Here is a 25,697-nt window from a genome sequence, read left to right on the forward strand (position 1 = left end):
CTGGATTGCGAGCCCTGGGGCCTTGTTATATTAGATTAAAGACCTAATAGGGTCAGATGCAGCAGAAGATTGATTTTATGGCACCAGGCTAAACTTTCTGACCTTTGCAGCACTCGCATACATTAAAGTTAAATACAGCCCACAACTGAACATGGAGGATAACCTCTAAGTGGCGTTCTCCAAAATTAAACAAAGAAAAGACTTGGGCCTATATTAGTGTGTTTGAGCCATTTTGCATTTGGAAGGTTTGTATATTTATAACCACCTCAGAGGATATTGGGGGTCACGAGTCACTGGCATTGTTATTTTGGGGGTCACAGGCTGAAGTTTGGGAACCCTTGGACTACAGAACCGCATGTGCACAGGCATGTAGGGTTATTTTTACAATGATGCATCATCTACTTACCTGGCACGGTGGATCCTAAATCATTTTTAACAATGTGGAAATTAAAAAAAAAAAGATTTTTTTTAGTTTTTAGTCATGAAAATGTAGCCTGCGTAGTGTATTTATGTTACCTTACATGATTTTGTAGAACAGATGCACTGGCTTTTTTCATTGCCACACATATTTTTGCTTTCAGCACACAGCTTGATTAATAGAGACTAGAAGAACAAGACTTCACAAATCACCAGAGTGTACTTAAAGGTAACCCTAACATTTTCCAGCATAAGTTGTGCTTCACTGCTGCCAACAAGCCAGAGAAAGTTTATGAGTGCTGATCTAGATGTGCATCAGCAAAGTGCATACATGCTGAAACCAGGCACCGCCGGCTTGTCTGCCCAAAACAATTTTCTATAAAAGGTTATATTTGAAGCAATATTCCTGTTGAGCTCAGTGAAAGGCTTCAAGTCGCTACTAAAACCTTTACGTCACTGTAAACTCAATGTGAGTTTTGTTCAACAGATTCTGCTGGGATTTTCTGTTCTGGTTTTCGGGGGAAATGTGTGTTAATGTCACGATAAAGCAGTGACTCAAATTTATTGACTGCAAAGCCTTGGGACAATAATTCAGCCCATTTCTTCTAGATATAATTTGAATAACTAGAAAAATGTTTGGTAATATACATTATATATCCGCTGTCAAATCATGTTTGTGTCATTATGCGCCATGAAGCTTGTGCTCATGGCTGTTTGCCAATGCTGCAGATTAAAGACAATAATGTTAATGTAGAAATAATTAATTTTAACAAACTGAACATTTCACCTCATTATATCTTGATCGATCATCTGAAGCTAGTTTTGTTTCACCGTTATACAGCGGGTAAAAATAAGTATGTAAAAAGTCATCATTTTTGAAGGTGCTGTTGACTTTAAATGTTCACCATATCACAACTAAAGCAATCCATCCAAATCCATACAAAGAAATTAAAAACAATTCGTTTAGAAATGAAGTTGTGTTTAATAAAATTAAATGACATGGGGAAAATATTGAACACATGAAAAAGGGAAGGTGTGAAAAGGCATGAAAAGCCCAGACAGCAGTTGAAATCTCTCTGTAGTTATTCAACAACTCTGCCTTTTGTCATTGTAAATGAATATTAGCTGCTTCAGTCCCAACACATGATCAAAATGAAGAATGAAACCAAGGGGGCCATTTCAGCAGGACAATGATCTTAAACATAGGCAAGCAAACTCTCAACTGGTTTCAGAAAAAGAAAATAAAGCTATTAGAATGACCCAGTCAATCACCTGACCTGAATCCAATAGAGAATAAGATCCAGATCAAAGGAGACACAGAGAACTGTTAAGATTTGTAGACTCTGTTGAACTCTGAGGGAAAAACATCAAACCTGAGGAACGCATGTGACTTTATCGGCCATACAAGAGGTGTCTTGAAGATGTCATTACCAAGGGAAAAGAGAATATAAGTATTACATTTCAGTGATTCAGCATTATTTCCTTGTCGTTTCGTTCAATTTATTTATATATATATATATATATATATATATATATATATATATATATATGTATACACACACACACACACACACACACACACATACATACATACACACAGTTTAAGTCAGAATTATTAGCCCCCTTTAATTTTTTTTTTTTTAAATATTTCCCAAATGATGTTTAACAGAGCAAGGAAAATTTCACAGTATGTCTGATAATATTTTTTTCTTCTGGCGAAAGTGTTTTATTTTGGCTAGAATAAAAGCAGTTTTTAATTTTTTAAACACCATTTTAAGGACAAAATTATTAGCCCCTTTAAGCAATTTTTTTCCGACTGTCTACAGAACAAACCATCCTTATACAATAATCTGCCTAATTACTCTAACCTGCCTAGTTAACCTAATTAACTTAGTTAAGCCTTTAAATGTCACTTTAAGCTGTATAAAAGTGTCTTGAAAATTATCTAGTCAAATATTATTTACTATCATCATGAAAAAGATAAAATAAATAAATCAGTTATTAGTTATTAAAACTTTTGTTTAGAAATGTGTTGAAAAAAATCATCTATTTGTTAAACAGAAATTGAGTTTTTTGTCAACAACTCCTTTAGTAATAAAATCTTCAGAAAAAGTCATGACGTGTTCAATTTGCTTTGTTTTCTTGACTATCGAAGTGCTGGTAGCTATTGTCTTAGTTTCATGAATCACCAAGGATCACGTTTTGAGTTTAAAATGAAATGTGGAAAGGGTGGATAAATATATAGCAAATAAAAAAATTTGGGTGAACTGTCATTTTAAAATCTTTCACTTTAAATTTTACTTTATAACAATAGCCTATAAAATATCTTATTATTTCTTTATCCTTTGAAATCATCTTGAGGCTCATTTGGATTTTTTTTCCACTATCTGTCATCTTAGGTTTTTTTTATCTAGAACATTTAACAAAAACATTTGACCTGTGAATCCTCAAGTGTGCTGTAAATGACCAAAATAGACTCTAGAGAGGACAGTTTGGGTCATCCTGTTCTCAAATAATGTTTAGTTTTCCAATGAAAGCAATCATTGTGATCGCTCAGACTGTGTTCGAAACATCCTCTACAAAGATAATTTTTCTTTCATTATACAGCCTTACCAGAATCTCTGTCCTATACTGTATGTGTGGGTGAGACTCCATGATGTGTTTGTTCGAGGACTCGTGTTCCCGTACATCCAGTAGTTGAATTAGAGAGGAAACGTGTCTGCATTGTTTGTGCCTAACCAGGTAGAAGACCGTGGGTTTGGTGCTGGAAAGGTGCTAGTTTGTCCCATAGGACAAACAGCTCTATTGTTCCTGAGGGATAGGAAGAAGGAACGACGCCTGCCGGCTTCTCTCAGCTCCTCAGTCAGGATGTGTACAGCCTCCCTGCACAATTACAGCATCATTATTCACTGTAGATTCCCATCAGCCACTAAAACAATAGAGAGACGCTCAAAATCCTCCCCTTTCCCATGGGCTCAATGGTTCAGTTCCCACAAGCAGCTACTTCGGTTCCCCCTTTGAACCCTTTTAGATACAGTAGTTACAAAACTGACTTCCATTTCCTTCAAAATGGGACCCTTGGGTCTTATCAATACCCCATTGTCCAATTTCAGAGACTGTGTTGTAAATGCGACACTGTGAAAAGTGAAAATGTTGAGCCGTACCACTAATTTGTTGGGGGGGAACATAAACCTGCTGATATTATGGCTTCTTTGTTGTAATTTGCAGTACAAAGCTGTTATTTAGAGCCATGTATGTTCATTTTTTAGACAACGCAACACTAGTGAAGCAATACTTGTTGGTATGTCTTCTTATTTTTAATCACAACCAATAAAAAAGCATGTTTTGTTTTAGCTTTCTGAAAAACAGGATAATATGACTGTACTTATTTCAAATTTGGAAAAAATATTCAGATCTTTATGGAATTTAATCAAGTATTAACATTTTATTCAAACACATAGTAAATCTGATTGATGGAAATACAGGACTTGCCATTGTTTTTCATAGTTTTTACATTTAGAGTGAACATCTCATCACAAAGATCAACATTATGGTTTCTGTTTCTTATTAGTAAGAAACATTAAATAAAGATTAAATATTACCTATTAATACAAATGTCTCATAAAGGTTTGGAACCACTCCAGTATGAGCACATTTAAAGGGTGAACTAACTAATGGTGCATTTTATTGCAATACTTCCAGCTGTTTATTATGAAAGCATTTTAAACCATCAACTGCCGAATTATTTTGAAGCATATGTCATAGTTTTTCTATTCGCCTTATTAATATTGGTTTTAGCTTGAGAACTGAGTCATGGTTTATAGTCAAGATTTTGTTTTATCAATGACTCATGTCTGTCCTGTATGACTGTATGGTCTGATTAGCTCTTTATCTAGATTAGCTTGGGATGTTTTATGACTCATCTGTTTTTCTTGTTGAGTGATGGAATGGGTTATAAATAATAATAATAATAATAATAAGCAAAAAATCAGACTTGAACTAAATGACTAACAGCATCAGTATCGTATAGACATGCAGTTTACTGTATGCATGAATAAACACCCAAGTAGCAAATAATTCTGGCCCAGATTTATCCGGCACTCTCATACAGCATGTGGGCCAAACATGGCCCTGGTTTGGCAGAGATGGCACTGTCTTTAAGGCGGTACACAATAATTGGGCCAAATGTAAAATATAGTATTTGGGTCAGATGTTAATAATTGATATCTGGGCCATGTAAGTTTGGCCTTTCTTGACCCACTTTTAAAATACATTTTTTTATTTTCAAATCAAGATAAAAAAATTTACCAATCAGGTCGCTTTGAGAAAAAGTACACCCATAGCACACCTAAAGCGCAATGATTCATGGGCTTATCAATTTCATTGCAGTCGTGACACACCAACATATCAGGCCTAGTTCAGGCTTAGTTATGTGTAGGCCCAGAAGGATTCGGCTGACATTTTTTGCTATTTTGTTAAAAATCTGCGGATTCATGCGGAATGAGTTTGGGAGTATCATAATGAAATCCTTAATATATTAAATAAAAGTAATACCTTTTAAATTTGTATTTAAGGTTTACAATGCAAATCCAATTAGATCCACTTTATTTGGTAAACAAAGCAAATCTCATATAATATCTCTACTAAAAGACAGAAAATATTACTTTACAAACTATATTGTAAATAAATTAAATGAACATTTTCATATTAGTCAATATATATATTTATATATATATATATAATAATATATATATATATATATATATATATATATATATATATATATATATATATATATATATATAATATTTTATATTATATATATATATATATATATATATATATATATATATATATATATATACATATATAATTATTAGTATACTGAAATTAATTTAAAAAGTGAATAAATAGAAATTTAAACAAAGTAAATAAACAGAATCAATGATGGCCTGAAAATCTGTGGAATTCTGCGCGCGCAGATTTCGTGTGGGCCTAGTTATGGGTTATTGACTTGGCCCAGATGTAGTCCATGTTTGGCCCTTGTCTGGAAGCCAGACTTGGTCCACTCACGTACCGTAATTCACTGCAGCATGTGGGCCAAGCAAAAGCTGACTGTGTGGGCCAGAGCTGGGCCAAAGAAATTTAAATTTTAGACTTAAAAACTGCTCATAAACACTTTGCCGTTTTTCTGGGGTAAAACTCTGTTCCCTGTTCAGAAAAACGGGCTAACAGAACGTAGTATTGGGCTTGTGTGTAATTCACAGCTGCTCCTGATGTCCTGAAACCACTGCAGGTGGGATTTCACCCAAACAATGTAACAATGCCCACCGCTGCTCCATTGTAAAAGTGGAACAAGCCTTGTATTCAATGCCTGGAGTGACCAATGGAAAATCAGGAAGCAGATAAGCCTGTTTCCTTTAGGTTGTCTAAGTTAAGGATCTAGTTAACTATGAGTTTGTTTGGCCAGCTGACAGCTCTGTAAACTTGTTCTGTAAACCAAAGGCTGAAAGTGATAGTTTCCCCCAAAAATAAAATTGTTATCAATGTAATGTATATTTTTAAAAATGCTAAAAAACATTGAATTCCATTATCTTTAACAATATCTGTTCTTCTGTTATATTTTATACTCAAACTAGTTTAGAGCAAGCCAAATGGGATGACAATTTTCATTTTTAGGTTAAAGTATATCTTTAATTTTTCATGATTATGATCACATTATTGTCATAATACTGTTAAAATCTTCCACTTAATAATAGTAATACTAATTATGATAAAAATTAAATACAGCTTTGGAAGAACATGAAAGTAGGCATTCATTCATTCATTTTCTTGTCGGCTTAGTCCCTTTATAAATCCGGGGTCACCACAGCGGAATGAACCGCCAACTTATCCAGCAAGTTTTTTCGCAGCTGATGCCCTTCCAGCCGCAACCCATCTCTGGGAAACATCCACACACACACACACTCATACACTACAGACAATTTAGCCTACCCAATTCACCTGTACCGCATGTCTTTGGACTGTGGGGGAAACCGGAGCACCCGGAGGAAACCCACGCGAAGGCAGGGAGAACATGCAAACTCCACACAGAAACGCCAACTGAGCCGAGGTTCGAACCAGCGAGCTTCTTTCTGTGAGGCGACAGCACTAACTTTATCTTTGTCATGATGACAGTAAATAATATTTTACTAGATCTTATTCAATCAAGACACTTCTATACAGCTTAAAGTAACATTTTAAGGCTTAACTAGGTTAATCAGGTTAACTAGACATGTTAGGATATTTCGGCAAGTTATTGTATAATGATAGTTTGTTCTGTAGACTATCAAAAACAAATATAGCTTAAAGGGACTAATAATTTTGTCCTTAAAATGGTATTAAACAAATTTTTAACTAGCTTTTATTCTAGCCAAAATAAAATAAATAAGACATATAAATAAGACAATAAGACAAAAAAAAAAAAATATTATCAGACATACTGTGAAAATTTCTTTGCTCTGTTAAACATCATTTGGGAAATATTAAAAATAGAAAAAATATTCAAAGGGGGCTAATAATTCTGACTTCAACTGTATATATATATTAAAAGCAAAATATAATTACTAAACATCCTACAAAAAAAGCAAGCTCACAAATGTTCAACAACAATGCACTGGCTGACCATTCTTGTTATTTTTAAGCCTTTGTAATCCTTCTGTGGGTTTTTCTTGACTTCTTGTTATGGCTATTCCTGTGAAGACATGCTTTTTAATCATTTCAGCTGGCAGGAAGTGCATGTGACTATTTTGCACCACATACCCTGGCAAATTTGCCTGACACTGCGGCCTTCAGACCCCCTGCCGAAAGAAGTTTGGCACTCAGTCTTAAGTCCCAATGGGAAGCAGGTTGACTGGCCACTCGAAGCCACCTCTCATCCAGAAAACACCCACACACAGCCCAGTCCCAGCACAGACGGCAGCTTCTTCTAAGGTACGTTCAGTACAGTTCATACAAGGGCTTTTAACCCTGTTTGTATGAGTGTGAGGTTGGAGATTGTGGAAAGGGAAATGCATCAGCTGTTTGAGCGACAATATCAGGATGCGGGAAGTGACCTGCAAAAAGTGGCAGCTCATTTTCATTGGTGCTATACTCTGAGCAAATCACCTAAGGGCAAATGGGCAGGCGCGGTCCCTGCTGGGTTTCACAAATAGAATGACCTTTGTGTCTGTATTCAGCGAAAGTAACCTCCAAACAGCATGAGCATATAGTTGGCATCTATGACTTTTTAGGTTTTATCTAAAATGACAGACATCTGTTCAGGTGTCCTGGCACTGAGGGTTAAAGAAGTGTTGAACGTGGCATGATTTTCATGCTATTTATTTTTCTAGAGGAGCTGTTAAATAAGAAATAGACCCAGATTTTGATTAAACCTAAATAATTCCTATATACATCTAAAAATGTATGTGTAATAACAATTAAAGGACACAATAAGAAGGTACTAAACTACTGAAATGTATTAAATATGTTGTATCAATGTCTTTTTTGGGGGTTTTTGATTGCTATAAGACCCCTCTTGTATAGATAATACAGTCATATGCATTGTTTAGGTGAAATTTTTTCACCAAAAAACTTCCACAAAGTTTACAAATCTTGATAGTTTTGTTGTTCTCCTCTGTCAACTCTGATCTCTAGTTTTTATTCTCTATTGGATTCAGATTAGGTCATTGGCTAGGCCATTCTAGCAGCTTTATTTTCTTTTCTGCAAGCAGGTGAAAGTTTTCTTGCCTGTGTTTGGGATTTTTATCTTGCTTAAATGTCCACCCTGGTTTCATCTTCATCATCTGGTAATGTAGGTATTGGGAATGAAGCAACTAATACTCATTTACAGCGTTGAGCAGCAGGGTTGTTTTCTAAAAACAGCGACATTCCAGCTGCTGTCTGGGCTTTCCATGTATTTTGACACCTCCCTTTCTTCATGTGTTCAATACCTTTTTCTGTGTCATTTAATTTAAATACAAAAAAATCAATTTCTAATCTAATTTGTTTAGTTTTCTTTGTATATATGGAATACTTTGGTTGTTACTGACATCCAATGGAAATTTTGAGTCAACAGCACCTTTAGAAATATGTTTTCTGAGAAAAATTGTGACGTTTACAATGCTTATTTTACCCTCTGTAAATCTGATGCATGTGTGGCCATAATAAAGCACAGCTGGCAATGCCACGAGTCAGCATTTGTAGGTGGTACGTTGAACAAAAACAAAAGGAAACACTCCAGAACAAGAGCTTTCATTATTTTCCTTTCTTTTTTCCCACCCAGATTGGAGTTTGATATTGTACCAGGCAGTCTCTCTCGCTCGCTGTCTTTCTCTTTGTTTGGCAACTGAGGGGAACTAAAGAGGTCAGTCCTCACCAGCTGTTTGTTGACCTACACATCTTGTGAAGCACCTCTGAAACCTTGTATTGGCAAGAGATGACAGTCGAATCGTTCACGAGGGCCAGCTGTGATAGAGAAAACTATGCACTGGGCAAAGACTACAGGTTATGGTTGGCAACCCCACAAGCACAAGACTCATTAATCTTTCATAGACTGGAGTCCAACAGCGCAGATAACACCCTCTAATAAAACACCATTTCCATTAGCCAGCAAAACATACCTTTTGAGTGGAAAAAGCAGAGAATTTTTTCCTTTCTTGTTCTTCTCAATGCATTGTTTAGATTTGACCCCTTCCATAACAAACCGTCCCACCTTGTAAATTACCCATCGTTGCCTTTTTTCCTGCTACAGATAAGTGCTTATCATTGTTGAGACGGCTCAGAATTGCTAAAATTACTGCTGTCGAATGTGCTGGACTCACGGCATAACAGGAAATTGAAGGCCTTGATGATACCGGAAGGCTGTCTCGTCTGAAAAGTTTTGAAATAGTTTGAAACGACCAACACATAACAACAGGGTGAGGTAATGAAGCAGATTCCACATTTCTTCATATTATTATCACCAATTTTTAAATATTTTCTATGTATTTCAGAAGTAGTTGTGCTGTTTGTAATTGTATTTGGTAGTCTATGCACTGCATTATGTATAAAGATAAATCAAACGGTAAAAGCATGAGTAATGGGGTCTAAAATGTTCTATTTTCGAATGCTTTGAGACCGTGGTACTGAAAAAAGATTGTTCTAGAAGGTGTTGTAAGAAAGAACACTAAAACAAAGTAGTGCAATACAAAATTAGGTAATGGTCTTGATGAAATCAAAAAACAAGTGGCCCCAAGAGACACACTTAATATCAATTGGAAATTTGAACTGTGAATTGATCACTGAAAACATGTTAATATCAAGATGAAACAGTGCCATTCTATGATGCAGTTTTATATATACTTCGCTCATTGGGAAATAAAGCTTTTTAGTGTATCCTTGTAAAAAACTACCCACAGATACAATTTAATATTGTAGTTTTGTCACAGAAAACAGGTAATGCTAATTTTGGCATTGCATGTATAAATATTAACCTCTCCAACAAACGTTAGATAAAATGTTTTAATGAAAGCAATGAAAATAAATATGAAATGAAATATAATATAAAAATAATTCTTAAATACCTTTTAAATACTGTACATACAGTTAGTATAGTAAGGTTTTGGTTTCGAATACAGTACATTACGTACTACCTTATCTGTACCATATCAGTCATTCAGTTGACTTAAACCCACCCTTCTCCTTTGCCATTTTTAGACATTGTGCTTGTTTGTAGACACAGTCAGGCTCAGTGCTTTGAGTATTTCCTGACCCTGAGCCTCTCCGAACTAATCACTACTTGAGAGGCTCCCAAATCTGGCAACAGATCGCAAAAGACAGTTCATCCCATTTCCCTGCCTATCTAAACAAAGGAAATGGCTCTCGAATGCACAGTAAACCACTAAAGGTCATTTACACATTGATGCTCTGCTTCTCAAACATAATGTCTCGGTTTGTCATCAGCCTTGAGGTGCTTTTTAGGAAGATTGTTTTTGTTTATTGCAGGCTTCATATTCCTAATGCAGTTTGAGTAGCTTGGAAGCATGTCTTCTGCCAAGGAAGGGTCTCTTTTTTCCCAATCCAACCCTTCGGTAGGGTATCCACCATGTGCTACAGGAAGAAAGAGATGGTTCCTTTCCTCAAATGATGGTTGTTGAGCTTTAGATGGTGCTGTTCTAACTCTATTATGAATCTGCACCTCTGCCTGATATTTCTTCTCTAGTCGACGTGTTATCACCAACTGAAGCAGATGGAAAAGCTCCACAACGTTGAGGAGAATCGACACTACGGCGATGACTTGTGTGTATATGGTGAAGATGGTTTTTTCTGTTGGTCGTGAGACGAAACAGTCAACCGTGTGAGGACAGGGAAGCCTCTCACACACGTACTTGGCCTCGATCACAAACCCATAAAGTATCCATAAACCCAGGATGAAGCCAACTTCGATGAGAACTTTCACTATTATGCTCGCCGCGTAAGCGCACAGCAGTTTTCCTTTAAGCTTTGGAGGTTCCAGCGATTTGCGGTTCTTTTCAGTTTCACTCCCATCTTCGTCTTCCTCTTTTATTACTTCTAATATACAGGCGTTGGTCTTACGATGTCTATGCCTTCTGCCATCTTCCTCCAGCTTTTCCTCTGGCCTCTTCTCATTTCTAGCCCTCAAGGCCACGTAGCCGAAGTAGAAAATGGTCGGAGTTGAGACGAAGATGACCTGAAGGACAAAGTAACGGAAGTGGGATATGGGGAAGGCCTTGTCATAGCAGACGGACTCACAGCCGGGCTGTTTGGTGTTGCAGACGAAGTCAGACTGCTCGTCGTCCCATGCAGATTCCACAGCCGTGCCAAGCACAAGCATGCGGAAGAGGAAGAGGACGGTCAGCCACACGCGTCCTACGCCCGTCGAGTACTCCTGGCCTTCCTCTAGCAGGTGCTCCAGAAACCCCCAGTCAGCTCTGGACATCCTCTGCACAAGAATACAAGCTTGAATACGTGTGTTATGTAGAGCTGTTTTTCCCAATCATGTTCCTGGAGGCACACTAATAGCACATATTTTGGATGTCTCCATTATCTCAAGGTCAAGGTAAAATGTATTGTTTCCCGTAGGAGAAATTTGTTTTAGAAAAAAGGTTTTGTTGTACATAGACACCAACAAGACAACATGTAACATGCAGACACATTAAAATCAAATCCTAAGATACCTCCTAATGCAAAATATGATTCCATAAAATTAGTCCAAAATAAATAAAACTAAAATACAATGTGCCCCCACTGACCTCTGTTGTGCCAACCAATCCCGTCATCTTAATCTTTGAGTGTCCTTCCCTACTTGCTCATTGATCAATTTAATTGAAAAAGGAACAAAAGAATGTTTATATCTATTGTACTTGCACAACGGGATCCTGTATCTTCTGCCAGAATTCATTAGCTTATACTCCAAAGACAGCACATGTGAAGAATCTCATAAAATCTTGTTGGATTGTGCACAACTTAAAGATATCTTTTAGCAAACCAAGTGTCTTAATTTTCATGGTTTTTCCTGCCAATCTCATCAGGTTATATACTTGGGTTTTCATTGTTACTGTCAGATTCCCAAACCAAACAATAATCCCATATCTTAAAATAAACTCTAGTGTTGCTTTATAAAAAGTCAGCATTATGCTGCTACTCACTCTGAATAATCTTAGTCTACGTAAAAAGAGTAATCGCTGATGAATTCTTGCACAGACTTGACACCTGAGAGTGCCAATTGAGTTTACAATCAATATTCACTCCTAAATATTTATATGAATCAACCTGCTAAATGTCCTTATCATAAATCAATGAGTCATATCTGACGCATTCATTTTAGGTTTGGAGTCTCTTCTTACCCAGCAAGCATTTGTTGTTTTTAAAAGATGTCAAATAGACGTCTGAACATAGTCGTTTTGGCTAAAACAAGGCTAAATTTGGACTGTCAGTGAACATCTAATAGACATCTAAGAATAGGCCAAAACTAGCCTAGTCATTAAATAAACAGAATTTAATGACTACACATATAAGGTTTGTCTTATTTCTGTATTTGATGACTAGTTTAGTTTTGGCCTATTCTTAAACGTCTATTAGATTTTCACTGACAGCCCAAGTTTAACCTTGTTTTAGCCAAGATCACTACGTTTAGATGTCTATTAGACTTCTAATGAACAAAAAATTGTTTGCTGGGTATGTTCTGATAAGTTGCTTCAGATGTGTTAGATAAGGGAGAGGTTGAAAATCTATACTGTCTGTGTGCCTTCAGAAACAGGGTTGGGAAACACTGGTATAGAGAAACACACATTATTATTATTTTTTTCTTAAAGGTATAGTTCAACCAACACTGAACTCCTTTACTTGTCACAAACCTGATTGAGTTTCTATTAATATTGAAGGCAGAGTAAGTTATTTTGAAAAATGTTGGAAACCTGTAACCACTGACTTCCATACAGTAGCATTTGTTTTTCATATTATGGAAGTAAATGGAGCTCGGTGGCGCAGCGGGTAGCTGTTTCGAGCCCCAGCTCGGACAGTTGGCATTTCTGTGTGGAGTTTGTATGTTCTCTCCATGTTGGCATGGGTTTCCTCCTGGTGCTCCAGTTTCTCCCACAAGTCCAAAAAACAATTGGGTAAGCTAAACAGTTCGTAGTGTATGTGTGTGAAGGAGTGTGTATGGATGTTTCCCAGTGATGGGTTGCACCTGAAAGGACATCTGCTGCATAAAACATATGCTGGATAAGTTGGCGGTTCATTCTGCTGTGGAGACCTCAGATTAATAAAGGTACTAAGCCGAAATAAAATAAATGAATGGAAGTAAATGGTTTCAGGTTTCCAATATTTTTAAAAATATCTTCTTTTCTGGTCAATAGAAAAAAAGGAAACTCCTAATCACTTGAGGGCGAGTAAAAGTTATATATTTATTTATTTATTTGGATGGGTGGGGGGTGTGAATAATTATTTAATTATGCTAATAGAGGTCAGTAAAAGTGTGACACTCTTAATGGGATAGTTCACCCGAAATAATGAAAAAAAAAATGCTGTTAATTTACTGATTCAGGTTTCCAATTCTGATTCCATGATGTTGGTGAATTATTTCTTCAGTAGAACATCAAAGTACATTTTCAGTTAAACTTTGAGGATTCTAGCTGATTCATAAAATGCAAGTCAACAGCTACCAGTTTGAGTATAAAAAATGATATATGATATACTGAGGTCTAAGCAAAATGACACAGACCACATTTTTAGCTTCAAAAGACCTCTTTTTATCTCTTTAAGTGCTGGTAGCCATTGTCTTACATTAAAAAAAAATCTACAAAAACCAATTTAACCTAAAATTCTTCCATAGTATTACCAAAGTAAAAAAATAAATAATAAAATACAAAATAACCCTAACCGGATGATAAACTAAGGTGTAATGAAGCAGAATGACATGCATATGCAATATATTAAAAGTTGTCATGCACAGCCCACCAAATATTTTACTTCACCTATGTGACTTTTTTTCTATTAAAATGCTGGTATTCATTGTCTCCAAGAATCCTAGTTTCAGCTAAAAATCTTTCATAGTGTTGTACAATACAATGAAGAATCGCATCTTTAGTGGATGGTACACACTGGTGGTGGTGTGGAGAGACCCCTCTCGTGAGTGTGAAGCGCTTTGGGTGTATGACCATACACAATACATGCACTATATAAATACAGTGCATGAGAAAATGAATGTACAATCTGATTTGAACTATTCATTTAAGACCACCTCCAAGAATCATTAAGTATGAACAGATTAATGGAGAACAGACTGATTCTGTTTTAGACTCTTTTTCTTCCCCCTGCAGTAACAGAGTGCATCTGGTAACATACTTGTGCTGTTTTGTCATTTCTAATTTTGCATGGGCAATTTGTACATTAGATGAGGTGAGACCATCAAAAACACAAGAGAAGTGTGGCTTATATATAACAAATTCCTCACAAACTTGTTGTGTTACTTTTTTATGGTAAGTAATGCAATACGTTACTTTTGCATTCATCTCTTTCAAAAACCTGCAGGGGGCTTTTGTACTTTTGTAATTTTGTCTTATTAAAAAGTAAAATCGTTGACCATTCAGATAATCCTCTTTACCTTTTCTTCCATGTTTTCAAAATAATGAGAATATTTATATTGCAAAATTGTAAGGTTTCTGCCGTCTTCACTTCAGTCTATTTCTGCATTCTCTCATTGTGTGTGGGATTCAAGTTTAATTTTAAATAATTTAAAAGTTAATTATCTAAACTAAAAAGTAACTCGCATTACATTTAAAAAAAGTAATTTAAATATTATTACTTATTTTTTTAAAGTGATGTGTTAAAAGTCATATTATTATCTAACTTGTAATGCGTTAACCCCAAAACTGTTTGTGATTATATACATTCATTCTTTTTCTTGTCGGCTTAGTCCCTTTATTAATCCGGGGTCGCCACAGCGGAATGAACCGCCAACTTATCCAGCCGCAACCCATCTTTGGGAAACATCCACACACACACACTCATACACTACGGACAATTTAGCCTACCCAAATCACCTGTACTGCATGTCTTTGGACTGTGGGGAAAACCGGAGCACCCGGAGGAAACCCTCGTAAAGGCAGGGAGAACATGCAAACTCCACACAGAAACGCCAGCTGAGCCGAGGTTCGAACCAGCGACCTTCTTGCTGTGAGGCAACAGCACTACCTACTGCGCCTAAATGATGATTAACAGAGCAAGGAAATTTTCAAAGTAACTCCTATACTTTTTTTTTTCTGTAGAAAATCTTATTTGTTTTATTTTGGCTGAAAGTTTTTAAATTTTTAAAAGCCATATTAAGGTAAATATTATCAGCCTCTTTAAGCAATTGATTTTTTTTTTTAGAACAAACCATCATTATACAATGACTTGCCTAATTACCCTTACTTGCCTAATTAACCCAGTTATGTCTTTAAATATCTATTAAAATATTATCTTCTGTCATCATGGATCAAAAATGTCATGAAAGATAAGAGAAATCAGTTATTAGAAATGAGTTATTGAAACTGTTATGTTTAGAAAGGTGTTGAATTTTTTATTTTTTTTGTCTCCGTTAAACAGAAATTGGAAAAATAATAATAATAATTCTGATAATTTGAATAATTCTGACTTTAACTGTATATACAGCTGTAATAAAAAATGGGTTTTTAATATGTCTTTAACAAACCTTGTTTTGATTCTGCCAAGGAACCATCCACATTAAAAAACAAAACAAAAAATTATCATTATTCAGAACCTTTTTGTGGGAATTCTTGAGGCATATGTTCCAATAAAGAATCTTTGTTTTTAAGAGAGTATTTCATTACATTTTTAAAATACATCACACACTCTCAAAAATAAAGATACAAGAGCAGTCACAGAGGCAGTACCTTTTTTAAAAGGTGCATATTTGTAGCTGAAGGGTCAAAATTGGTACCGTAAAGGTATATTTTAGGTGCATTTGGGTACTAATATGTACCTTGAGGTCAGGGGCGGATTTAACCAATAAGCAAGGTAAGTGGCCGCTTAGGGCCCCAGGACACCTGAGGGCCCCCCAAAAAAATTCTAGAAGTGTAAATCATACCTATAAACTATATATAGTTGAAGTTTTTAAGCATCCCTAATTTTTATTTATTTATTTTTATTTCCCAAATGATGTTTAACAGCAAGGACATTTTTACAGTATGTCTGATATATATATATATATATATATATATATATATATATATATATATATATATATATATATATATATATATATATATATATATATATATATATATATATATATTACATCTTATTTGTTTTATTTTGGCTAGAATAAAAGCAGTTTTCATTTTTGTAAAAAAAAAAAAACGTTTTAAGGTCAAAATTATTAGCCCCTTTCAGCTGAATTTGTTTTGATAGTCTACAGAACAAACTATCATTATACCATAACTAATTACCCTAACCTGCCTGTTTAACCTATTTCACCTTGCCTTTAAATGTCACTTTAAGCTGTATAAAAGTGTCTTGGAAAATATAGATCTAGTAAAATATTTTTTACTGTCATCATAGCAAAGATAAAATAAATCAGTTATCAGAAATGAGTTATTAAAACTATTATGTTTAGAAATGTGTTGAAAATAAAATCAGCTCTCTGTTAAATAGAAATTGGGGAAAAAATAAACGGGAGCTAATATTTCTGACTTCAACTCTATGTAACATCGTTTTCCATGATATTTTGTATAGTGAGAGTCAAACAAATACAATTTTTACATCATTAAGTATTATTTAATATTATTATAATAATGTAATGTTATGTAATTATAAAATTATAGAATAAAAAACCCACCACCCCCAATCATGGAGCAGTCCAGCAGTCAAATTTATAAACAATATATTTATATTTATAGCTTTTAGTTGTAAATTAATTTTAAGAAAACTAATCATTTAAAATCTAGAGCTTTCATTAAGATAAAACAGAAAATAAGATTAAGTGACATAAAAACAGCTAAATAAATAAAAATCTAATTAAAGTAGAAAGAGTACATTTCAGGACTTGGGCCCCATGGCTGGAGTTGCTTAGGGCCCCAAATCACTACATCCGCCCCTGCTTGAGGTACTACTGTGGACTCTATAGGTACTATTATGTATCTTTTGAAAAGGTACTGCCCCAGTCACAGCTCCTGTACCTTCATTTCTGAGAGTGCAATGCAATTCACAATTCAAAATATAGGTAAACCCCCTGTATAAAATCATAATGGAAAAGTCCTTTATGTCAACACAGCACATTGGGGCATATCTTAACTGGCTTTTCTTATAGTGTAGTGTTTGTTTTACACTGTAGCTTCACCAGTAATAGACCCTCCGGTCCAAATGACCCTCAAAACAATGAGTATAAAGCATGGATGAATGACCTTGGCCTCTGCAGTGAGAGTTAGTTATCATGGACAGAGAGTTTGATAGTGCGTAATCAAGCGTGTACTTCTAACGAGAAAGCCTGTCTCTTTTCACAGAAAGCCCATTGGGACTCTGGCCACTGAATTCCCTCTTGAAATGATCCGCATTTGTGTAAACATCCCAGCAGTGCTGTTTGATAGCAAACTTCTCTTATCTGTTTGCTTATTTATTAATTTTGGCTGTAGGCCCGGTTTGTTTGCATTCACTTAAATGCACAGCAGGCAGATCTCTTCTAAACTTCTGAAATTGCTCTCAAAAAGTACTTTTGTGTCTTGGCTAAAGGGCGATTTTTAAATAGATTTGACTCTTTTAATGTTAGGCCCAAGGAACTGTCTGAAGCTATTAAGTCAGTTCAGTAATAAAGAAATATGAAGTCTCTGAAAGTTTAGTGCATATGTATATTTAATGCTGCCAGAAATGTGGTTATCAGAATGTATCTTTATCAAACAGCACTAAAACAGTTTTTATAAATGCCTTTTAAAATACTTTCTTTCTTTCTTTCTTTCTTTCTTTCTTTCTTTCTTTCTTTTCTTTCTTTCTTTCTTTCTTCATGTATCAATATGAGATCTTTACAAAATATATATTTTTTTAATTTTAGTTAAAATCACTTTCCAAAACCAATAATTTTTATTCATGTTCAATAAAAAGTGAAAAGAAATATGATTTTGATGAATGCATACAGTTTAAGCCAGAATTATTAGCCCCCCTTTTTATTATCAGACTATTAAAATAATTACTATTAAAATATTATCAGACATACTGTGAAAATGGCCTTGCTCTGTTAAACATCATTTGGGAAATATTTAAAAAAAGAAAAAAAAAATTCAAAGGGGGCTAATAATTCTGACATCAACTGTATGTGGGTCAAGGATGAATCGTCCTATGTTGGTGTTTACTTGAAATTAAACTGATATGTAAATGATTATAAAAACATTTTAAACACAAGTCTGTCTTATTTAATGTTTCAAATAACGTATGTGAAAATAAAATATGAAAAAAATAGGTGTAATAATGTTCCATTATCAATCTGTGAAAACAAACATGTAAAAATTAAGCATGCTTATAAAAAAATGCTTATTCTGACTGATACTAAAATATAAGGAATAAGTGATTATTTTAGATTTCATACAATTAAAAAAACTAGATGACAAAAGGGTGAAACCTAGTTTGAAGATAGTGTTGATTTAAAAAATAAAATGAGTCAATGTTCTAGAGATTAAAAAAAAAAAAAACGAATCATCAGTGGCAAGGTTTTTGGTGAACTATAATTAAACTAACTTATTAATGAGTGATTTTAAAGATCATGGTAAAATTGCTCTTCAAAATAATATCAACAACAATCAAACAGTATTCAGATTCTAATGCATGAAGAAAACAAAGAAAAAAAAGTTAAAGCCAAGAGAACAGAAGTATTGCTTTGATGCTTTAAAGCCCATTTTTGTCATTGATACAACTACATCAACTATTAAATAATGTAATAATGTATTAGGATATTGCATTAGAGGTCAAAATTAAGTAAGTTCTCTTATTATTTTGTGGTATGGTAAACTGAACTCAATAACACAGTTTATGAAATACGAGTGGTCTTACCTGTCAACCCTGTTTTATGTTTATCTTCTTTTATTATCCGTGTGAGGAGCTTCTGCCGCTGAGAGTTTTTACAAGCACTTGTGGTCGAAGCACAGCCGCTTTAACAGAAAAAAAATGAAACAAGTGAGAGAAAGGAAACTTTCCCATGCCTTACAGTGGCCCTCCCACAGGAACTCGGTGCAGGAAAAGGAATGGATGAATTCAAAAATAGACTTTCTGTGCTGAGCCTTTCAAAGGCCAATTTCGTCATGGAGAATTACAGTGTTTAAACATGCAGTGAGGCCTGTTTGGAACTTAAATTATGTATTTTTCTACTTTTATGATTTACAAATGGATGAATGCTACTGCAAAGTCTTTTAAAAATGTGCTAAACTATTCAACCCTGTGTTTCAGAGCTGAATGCATGGCATCATTTCCAGTGGTGTAAAGTAACTAAATACAAATACTCAAATACTCAAATTGAGTAGTTTTTCTCAGAAATTGTAATTTACTAAGTAGTTTTAAAAATGTGTACTTTTACTTTTCCTTGAGTACATTTTTAGTGCTGTATCGGTTGTTTTACTCCATTACTTTCCTTTAACCTGTAATCACTACTTTATTTTTTCTTGTCTATGTGGATTAGAAAAATCAGTCCTGTGATTCCAGTCTAATCAAATACATATAGAAGGCATCATAATGAACTACTTTAAACCCTTAAAGACCTAGATGTATTTTGTGGGCACCTAATGGGCCTATATTATTATTTTTTTTAAAAGCAGTTTTATTTTTATTTTAGCAGTCAGCCTCAAGTGTCATATATCATTTTAAACAGGAGAACCTGAAGTTTCAATCTGTATCATTTAAAGGTCCAGTCTAAAATATTTTTTGGTCCAAAAACATATGAACAGACAGAAAATATTCCAGAATTTTCCAGAAACGATTTTTTTAAAAAGTGGCATTTTCTAGTTATTTCAAACAAAACCTTATGAAGTTTGTTTTTCTTTCTTTAGAAATACATGCTATGATGTTTTATACTTCCAAAATAAATTTTGTCTACATCCACAATTCCCTGAGCAAGTTATAGCAATTTATTTCAATGTTATTCCAAGGCGTTTTTCTATGGGGGAAAAAAATGCATTTATTTACTGACAAAGTATTTGCCCAAAAGTTCTGGGAATGAACTAAACAGAAAAAAATGTTACAAAATAATAGAACAGTGTAGCAAATTTGACTTTTTCCAAATAATATATTTTCAGTTACTATAAACAACACCACTTACAATGAACAAATAAAAAATAATAAGAAAATAATAAATAATGTGTCAAAGTCCAAATAAACATGGTGCAAATCCTCAGTAAAAAAAAATAGATATAAATATTTACTATATCATAAATAGTTACATAACTAAACTAGATTCAATATGGACCATCCTTAGGTTTTATGTGCCAGCATGGATATGGTTGTCTGTGGATATGGATATGGATGTCTGCAATGCAGACAAACAGCTGCACCTTCATTTGCGTCTTTTGAAAACAGCAAGAGCAGCAGTTCGTCTTTGCTGTGTCACTGTTTTGTCATGTTTCTGTGCTGCTGTGCATGCAAAAGTACTTAGTATGAAAATTATTTCATGCAAAACATTTTTTTTGCGTTTTATTTAGCCGCGCATAAATGTATGCCTATCTCTCATTCCGTGTTGTTCAAAAAGCTTGTTGGTCCACAAACAAAAGCGAAACCTATGCTTATTGGTTGTGATGTAGCGAGTTTGAACCAATCTGGGCATGGAGGAGGGACAATGCATCAATGTATGATGTCTGGTTTGTCCGGAGACACAGTGACGAGCGTTTCTTTGTCAAATCAGCGTTGTCAAATTTTGATGACGTAACCACACTGATTCCGGAGCCTCTGAAAGTCCGCGAATGATATGTGATACAGCACTGGAAAGCTGAGATTCTCTTCTTTATGCCAATCTTTAAATTGTATGAATCGGATCAGCGGATCAAAAGTTATTAAACATTTAAGAGCAATACTTATTTTTAGCCGCGGGCGGCTGTCTCGGTCTTTAAGGGTTAAGACATGTGCACTTTACATTGCAGCAAACTCTTTGGAAGTATTAAAAGTGTCCAAGAAGATGCTCAAAATCTTTACACACATTGACCCAGAGACTGTTTAGATCAGGGATGCTCAAACACAGTCCTGGAGGGCCGATGTCCTGCAGATTTTTGCACCAACTTGCCTCAACACACCCGCACGGATGTTTCTAGAAAGCCTAGTATGAGATAGCTAGCCCAGGTGTGTCTAATTGGGATTGGAACTAAACTTTGCAGGACACCGGCCCTCCAGGACAGAGTATGGGTACCCTTGGTTTAGATGCATGTCACTGATGAGAAGATGATGGATATTTACTGTATGATGACCGAAATGGCCATAAACACCCAGCAGGCACAAGATGTCAACATGCCGTCAGATTGAAATTGTACCCTAACGTTGTGAAGACGCTGCATTTTGTTTGGAAATGAAAATCGGGTTTACATCAGAACCTCAGCCCGATGTCAATGTCCAACGTCCAACCTAAAACCAACCAAACATCAACGTCTAGTGATGTTACAGCTTGATGTTGTGTCGACGTTCTCACTATGACGTCCATCAGACATTGAATTTTGCTTGCCATACCTGATAAATAAATGACAGTATTTGACGTTAATAGGATGTTGGTTTAAGATGTTGACTCAACATTGGATTTTGGCCACTTTCTAACAACCTTAAATCAACCAAATATCAAAGTCATTTGATGTCATTATTGGACATCAAAATAGTGTTGTCCAATGTCTGTTGGCTAGACATTGGATTTTGGTCACCTGACATCACAACCTAAATCTAACCTAATATTAACATCTTATGACGTTGTGTGCCTGCTGGGCAATAACTAAATGCACTACAGAATGTTACGTTTACACACCTCCACAAATTACATGTAAATGCATCAACTTTTAACAGCATACTCACTACACATGAGTACTTTTAAAAGGGCTACTTTTTACTCCTACTTTGAGTAATATTTACAACAGGTACTTTTACTCTACTCACACTACATCTTTAGGCAAGTAATTGTTCTTTTACTTAAGTATGCTTTTTAAGTACTCTTTCCACCACTGATCAATTCTTATTGTCATGATCATTCAGATATCGTGCTTGAAAAAACATTAATAATAAATTACATTTTAAGATATATTTGCATAGGAATCAGTCATTTTAAAATGAAATAGTATTTCTAGATTGTTTTTTATCAAATAAATCTAGCCTGAGTGAGCAGAAGAGACTTCTTTTTTTCACAAATATAAATTTTTCAAAGTGTAGCTTATGTATTTAATTTACACCTGAATATATTCATTTTTCATAACCTTTCAAATAAATAATTAAAATAAAATCACTTCTAGAAGACTGAAAGCACAAGCTGGAAACAAACAGTTTGTGCATTATCTGTATTGACCACAGGGAGGCCCTATAGACTAGCGGTCAAGAGGCTAATAGATGCATAGAGAAATGAAAACACTAAAAACGATTTTACTGTAACATTACTGACATTATTTACTGTAACTCATTTATTCCTTTTAGTATTACCTGATGTCCACCCTCTCCTCTTGAAATGAGATGATGCACATCCTTTGCTTGAAAAGGCAGAACACTGGGAGGTTTCAGGTGGTTGGGGTAAAACTACACAGCATTGTCATACATTGTCACTCCCTTCCACAAGAACAGCCAAAATAACGACAATTGTTCCTATTACGCAGTGTTCTTCTGTTTTTATTATAACTAAAAAGGTTACATTAGGCTTGAGCAGCCTTCTGATGGCGCTCATCAATGTCAAAATCATTTAGATGGCCAATTAGATTAAAGTAGCCTGGCTTTATGATTCACAGAAGGAAAATAAGGCATCCTTAAGAAATTCCCTAAAAACTGTGTCGTTTTAAAATATAAATTATAACTAAAGTCAACAACAACATAGGCTCCAAGCAATCAGAATGCTCCCTTAACGTTCCCATATTTTTAGGAGATCCAAATATTTTAATTTTATTTTTAATATTTTAATTTTGATCATTTAATAATCACTTTTTTGTGAAAGTAAAAAACACTGCACTTAACACTTTACATAAATAAATAAACAAATAAATAAATACATATATATATATATATATATATATATATATATATATATATATATATATATATATATATATATATATATATATATATATATATATAATAGCATCGATGGCTAGAAAATACCCATAATGCACTTTGAGAATTCGGGCGCTGAATTAATTTCCACGTCTGAACACAAGATGGCATTGATAAATTAACATTTGTATAGAATACAGGAGAGAGTTTTAAATAGCATTAACGTTACTTATTGTTTTTACTAAGAGACAGCAAGCTAAGTGTAAAATAACTATCACACTGTTTGACCAAGAAAGAAGTAAATCCGTTTCCAACCAGCAAAGCATAAACAAAATGGCACGTCTTCCGGTGAATTCGGTGCTCAAATTCATTCAGTCGTTTCTTTTCACCCCTTTAAAATTACCATTTTAGTCCACTAATGTAGGGGAAGTGCTTTTTCGGAGCAGCAGCTACTTGTTTCTGATACGTTTCTGTAATAATTTGCTAACGTGTAACAATTTCATTAACGTTAGGCCTAACTTGACGTTATTTGTAATCTTCACACATCAAAGAGTAGCATTAGCGTTACCAACTATTTCGAATAAAAGGTAGCTACTAGCTAGATAAACCCTGCCTGTGCCTGCAAGTAGCTAAATGTTATTTATACTAATTTGCATATCAGTGACAGCATCATATATACCTGACAAGCTAGACCATCATGTCTACTCTCTGAGGCGCCGTGTATTATATTATATTAAAACATAAATCCAAATGTACAATAAATAATCTCTTATAAACATATTACTTTGCATGATAACATTACTGCATAATAAACTCAAAGCTACATCTTTATGCAATTAAAGCATGCAATTAAAATCTCAGCAAAAACATTATTTGAAATATGTCCATTTAGATTTGTATGAAAAATATAGTTGACTATTTGTAAAATAATAAAAAACACTTTTTGATAAGATTTTTTTTATTATTTTTAAATATAACACTGATAATGAACAGTTAGATTATTTTAAACAATCACAGGTTGTGTACTTACTCTTTAACTTGTGAAATTAACACATTTGTTAAAGTGACAACAATTACAGCACTATTGGAATTTATTGCTGCCTAAATTAACAACAATCATACATGTTAACAAATATCAGTAAATTAACAGTCATGAAAAACAATCTGAGCTAGCAATTTACTCTACTGAGTGAAGCTTGCCGCCACTGCTCTTTCGAGTCACTGTTTAAAAAAGGCAAATACATGTTAAAAATTGCTCAACTTGTTTAGCAAAAACCCGACTAAAACCAGCAAATGACCCACTGTCAACAAATTATTGGTCATTCATTTGTTATGGTAGTTTACATTGGTCTACAGTCAATCACTAAAACAGATGACTACTTACATGCACATCTGTGACAAATTCACTTCAGAGGGTTTGTGTATGATTTCCATTGAAATGTGAACCTGGTGCTTAAAGTCATTAACATTTGAAGTGGATCAAAACCTTTAATCAAAGTTGTCCTAAACCATATATTGCACAACTCCCATTCTTTTCAATTTTGAAAAACTTATTTTATCCTCTTCAATATTTGATAAAGTATTCTCATTTAATTTGAAATAACTCAAATTACATGTGTTGCTATAAGAAAACCTTAACATCTTGAACACAGCTGAACATTTTTGTTTTATGACAAATTTGTTATGTTTCTTAATTTCTTATTTCATGCCCTTGCCTTCTCCAGAATGTTGCAGCCTTGTTGTTTTTTGTTGTTTAATGGAACTCTGTTGGTTTGAGAGGAAAGTACAGTAAACAGCTGGGGTAGTCTATTTCGGCAAATCTGTGTTTTCCAGTGCCTTTGCAAATAGCATCACACACTTGTGTGGTGGTTCTCAGCTCTTTATCTTTCGTTAGAAGCAGAATTTCCACCTCAACATTGGATCATGAACATGACCTAAAAAGCAATCTATAATGCAGCACAATCTCTATCCTTCATTCCATATTTAAAGTGCTACAAGAGTTTTGCTACAATTAGTACAGTAAGGTATGACTTTTCTTAGACAAAAGTCTTGTCACTTACCAGAAATAATGTACAGTATAGAATATAAAGTGATGGTGCAGTGAAAAAAGATTTAACATTGTGTATGACTCTCAAGACTTTAGAGGACTGCATCCATACATCTCAGCAATGACTCAAATAACTGATTAATAAAGTCATCTAGAATGGCAAAGAAAGCGTTCATGCAGGACTCCCAGAGTTCATCAAGATTATTTAGATTCATCTTCAATGCCTCCTCCTTCATGTTACCCCAGAAATGCTAAAAAATGTTCATGTTTGGTGACTGGGCTGGCCAATCCTGGAGCACCTTGACCTTCTTTGCTTTTAGGAACTTTGATGTGGAGGCTGAAGTATGAGAAGGAGCGCTATCCTGCTGGAGAATTTGCCCTCTCCTGAGGTTTGTCATGTAATGAGCAGCACAAATGTTTTAATACCTCAGGCTGTTGATGTTGCCATCCACTCTGCAGATCTCTTACACGCCTCTATATTGAATGTAACCCCAAACCATGATTTTTCCTTCACCAAACTTGA

At 34.6% G+C, this 25,697-nt stretch overlaps 2 protein-coding genes and 1 long non-coding RNA gene across 4 annotated transcripts in view; 2 read left to right on the forward strand and 1 right to left on the reverse strand.

Annotated features, from left to right (window-relative positions):
- LOC141379159 (uncharacterized) overlaps positions 1 to 9,978 on the forward strand; it is a 136,018-nt gene extending 126,040 nt beyond the window's left edge. Inside the window, exons 2-3 of the long non-coding RNA XR_015945377.1 lie at positions 7,181 to 7,389; positions 8,720 to 9,978. This is a non-coding gene — a long non-coding RNA (uncharacterized LOC141379159). The remainder of the gene's footprint in view (positions 1 to 7,180; positions 7,390 to 8,719) is intronic.
- A 370-nt stretch (positions 9,979 to 10,348) lies between these two features.
- On the reverse strand, positions 10,349 to 11,376 carry gja4 (gap junction protein alpha 4). The gene is given in 1 exon segment (NM_001044823.1): positions 10,349 to 11,376. A coding segment is annotated over 1 exon segment (1,026 nt). The 5' UTR covers positions 11,375 to 11,376.
- An 11,881-nt stretch (positions 11,377 to 23,257) lies between these two features.
- Positions 23,258 to 25,697, forward strand: part of dlgap3 (discs, large (Drosophila) homolog-associated protein 3) — a 328,237-nt gene continuing 325,797 nt past the window's right edge. For both annotated transcript variants that reach the window (XM_088651379.1, XM_088651378.1), the window contains exon 1: positions 23,258 to 23,314. The gene's annotated coding sequence lies outside the window, so the exon portion shown is untranslated. The remainder of the gene's footprint in view (positions 23,315 to 25,697) is intronic.

Source organism: Danio rerio, chromosome 19 (assembly GCF_052040795.2).
Source record: "Danio rerio strain M-AB ecotype USA chromosome 19, GRCz13ab, whole genome shotgun sequence".
NCBI classification, from domain to species: Eukaryota; Metazoa; Chordata; class Actinopteri; order Cypriniformes; family Danionidae; genus Danio; species Danio rerio.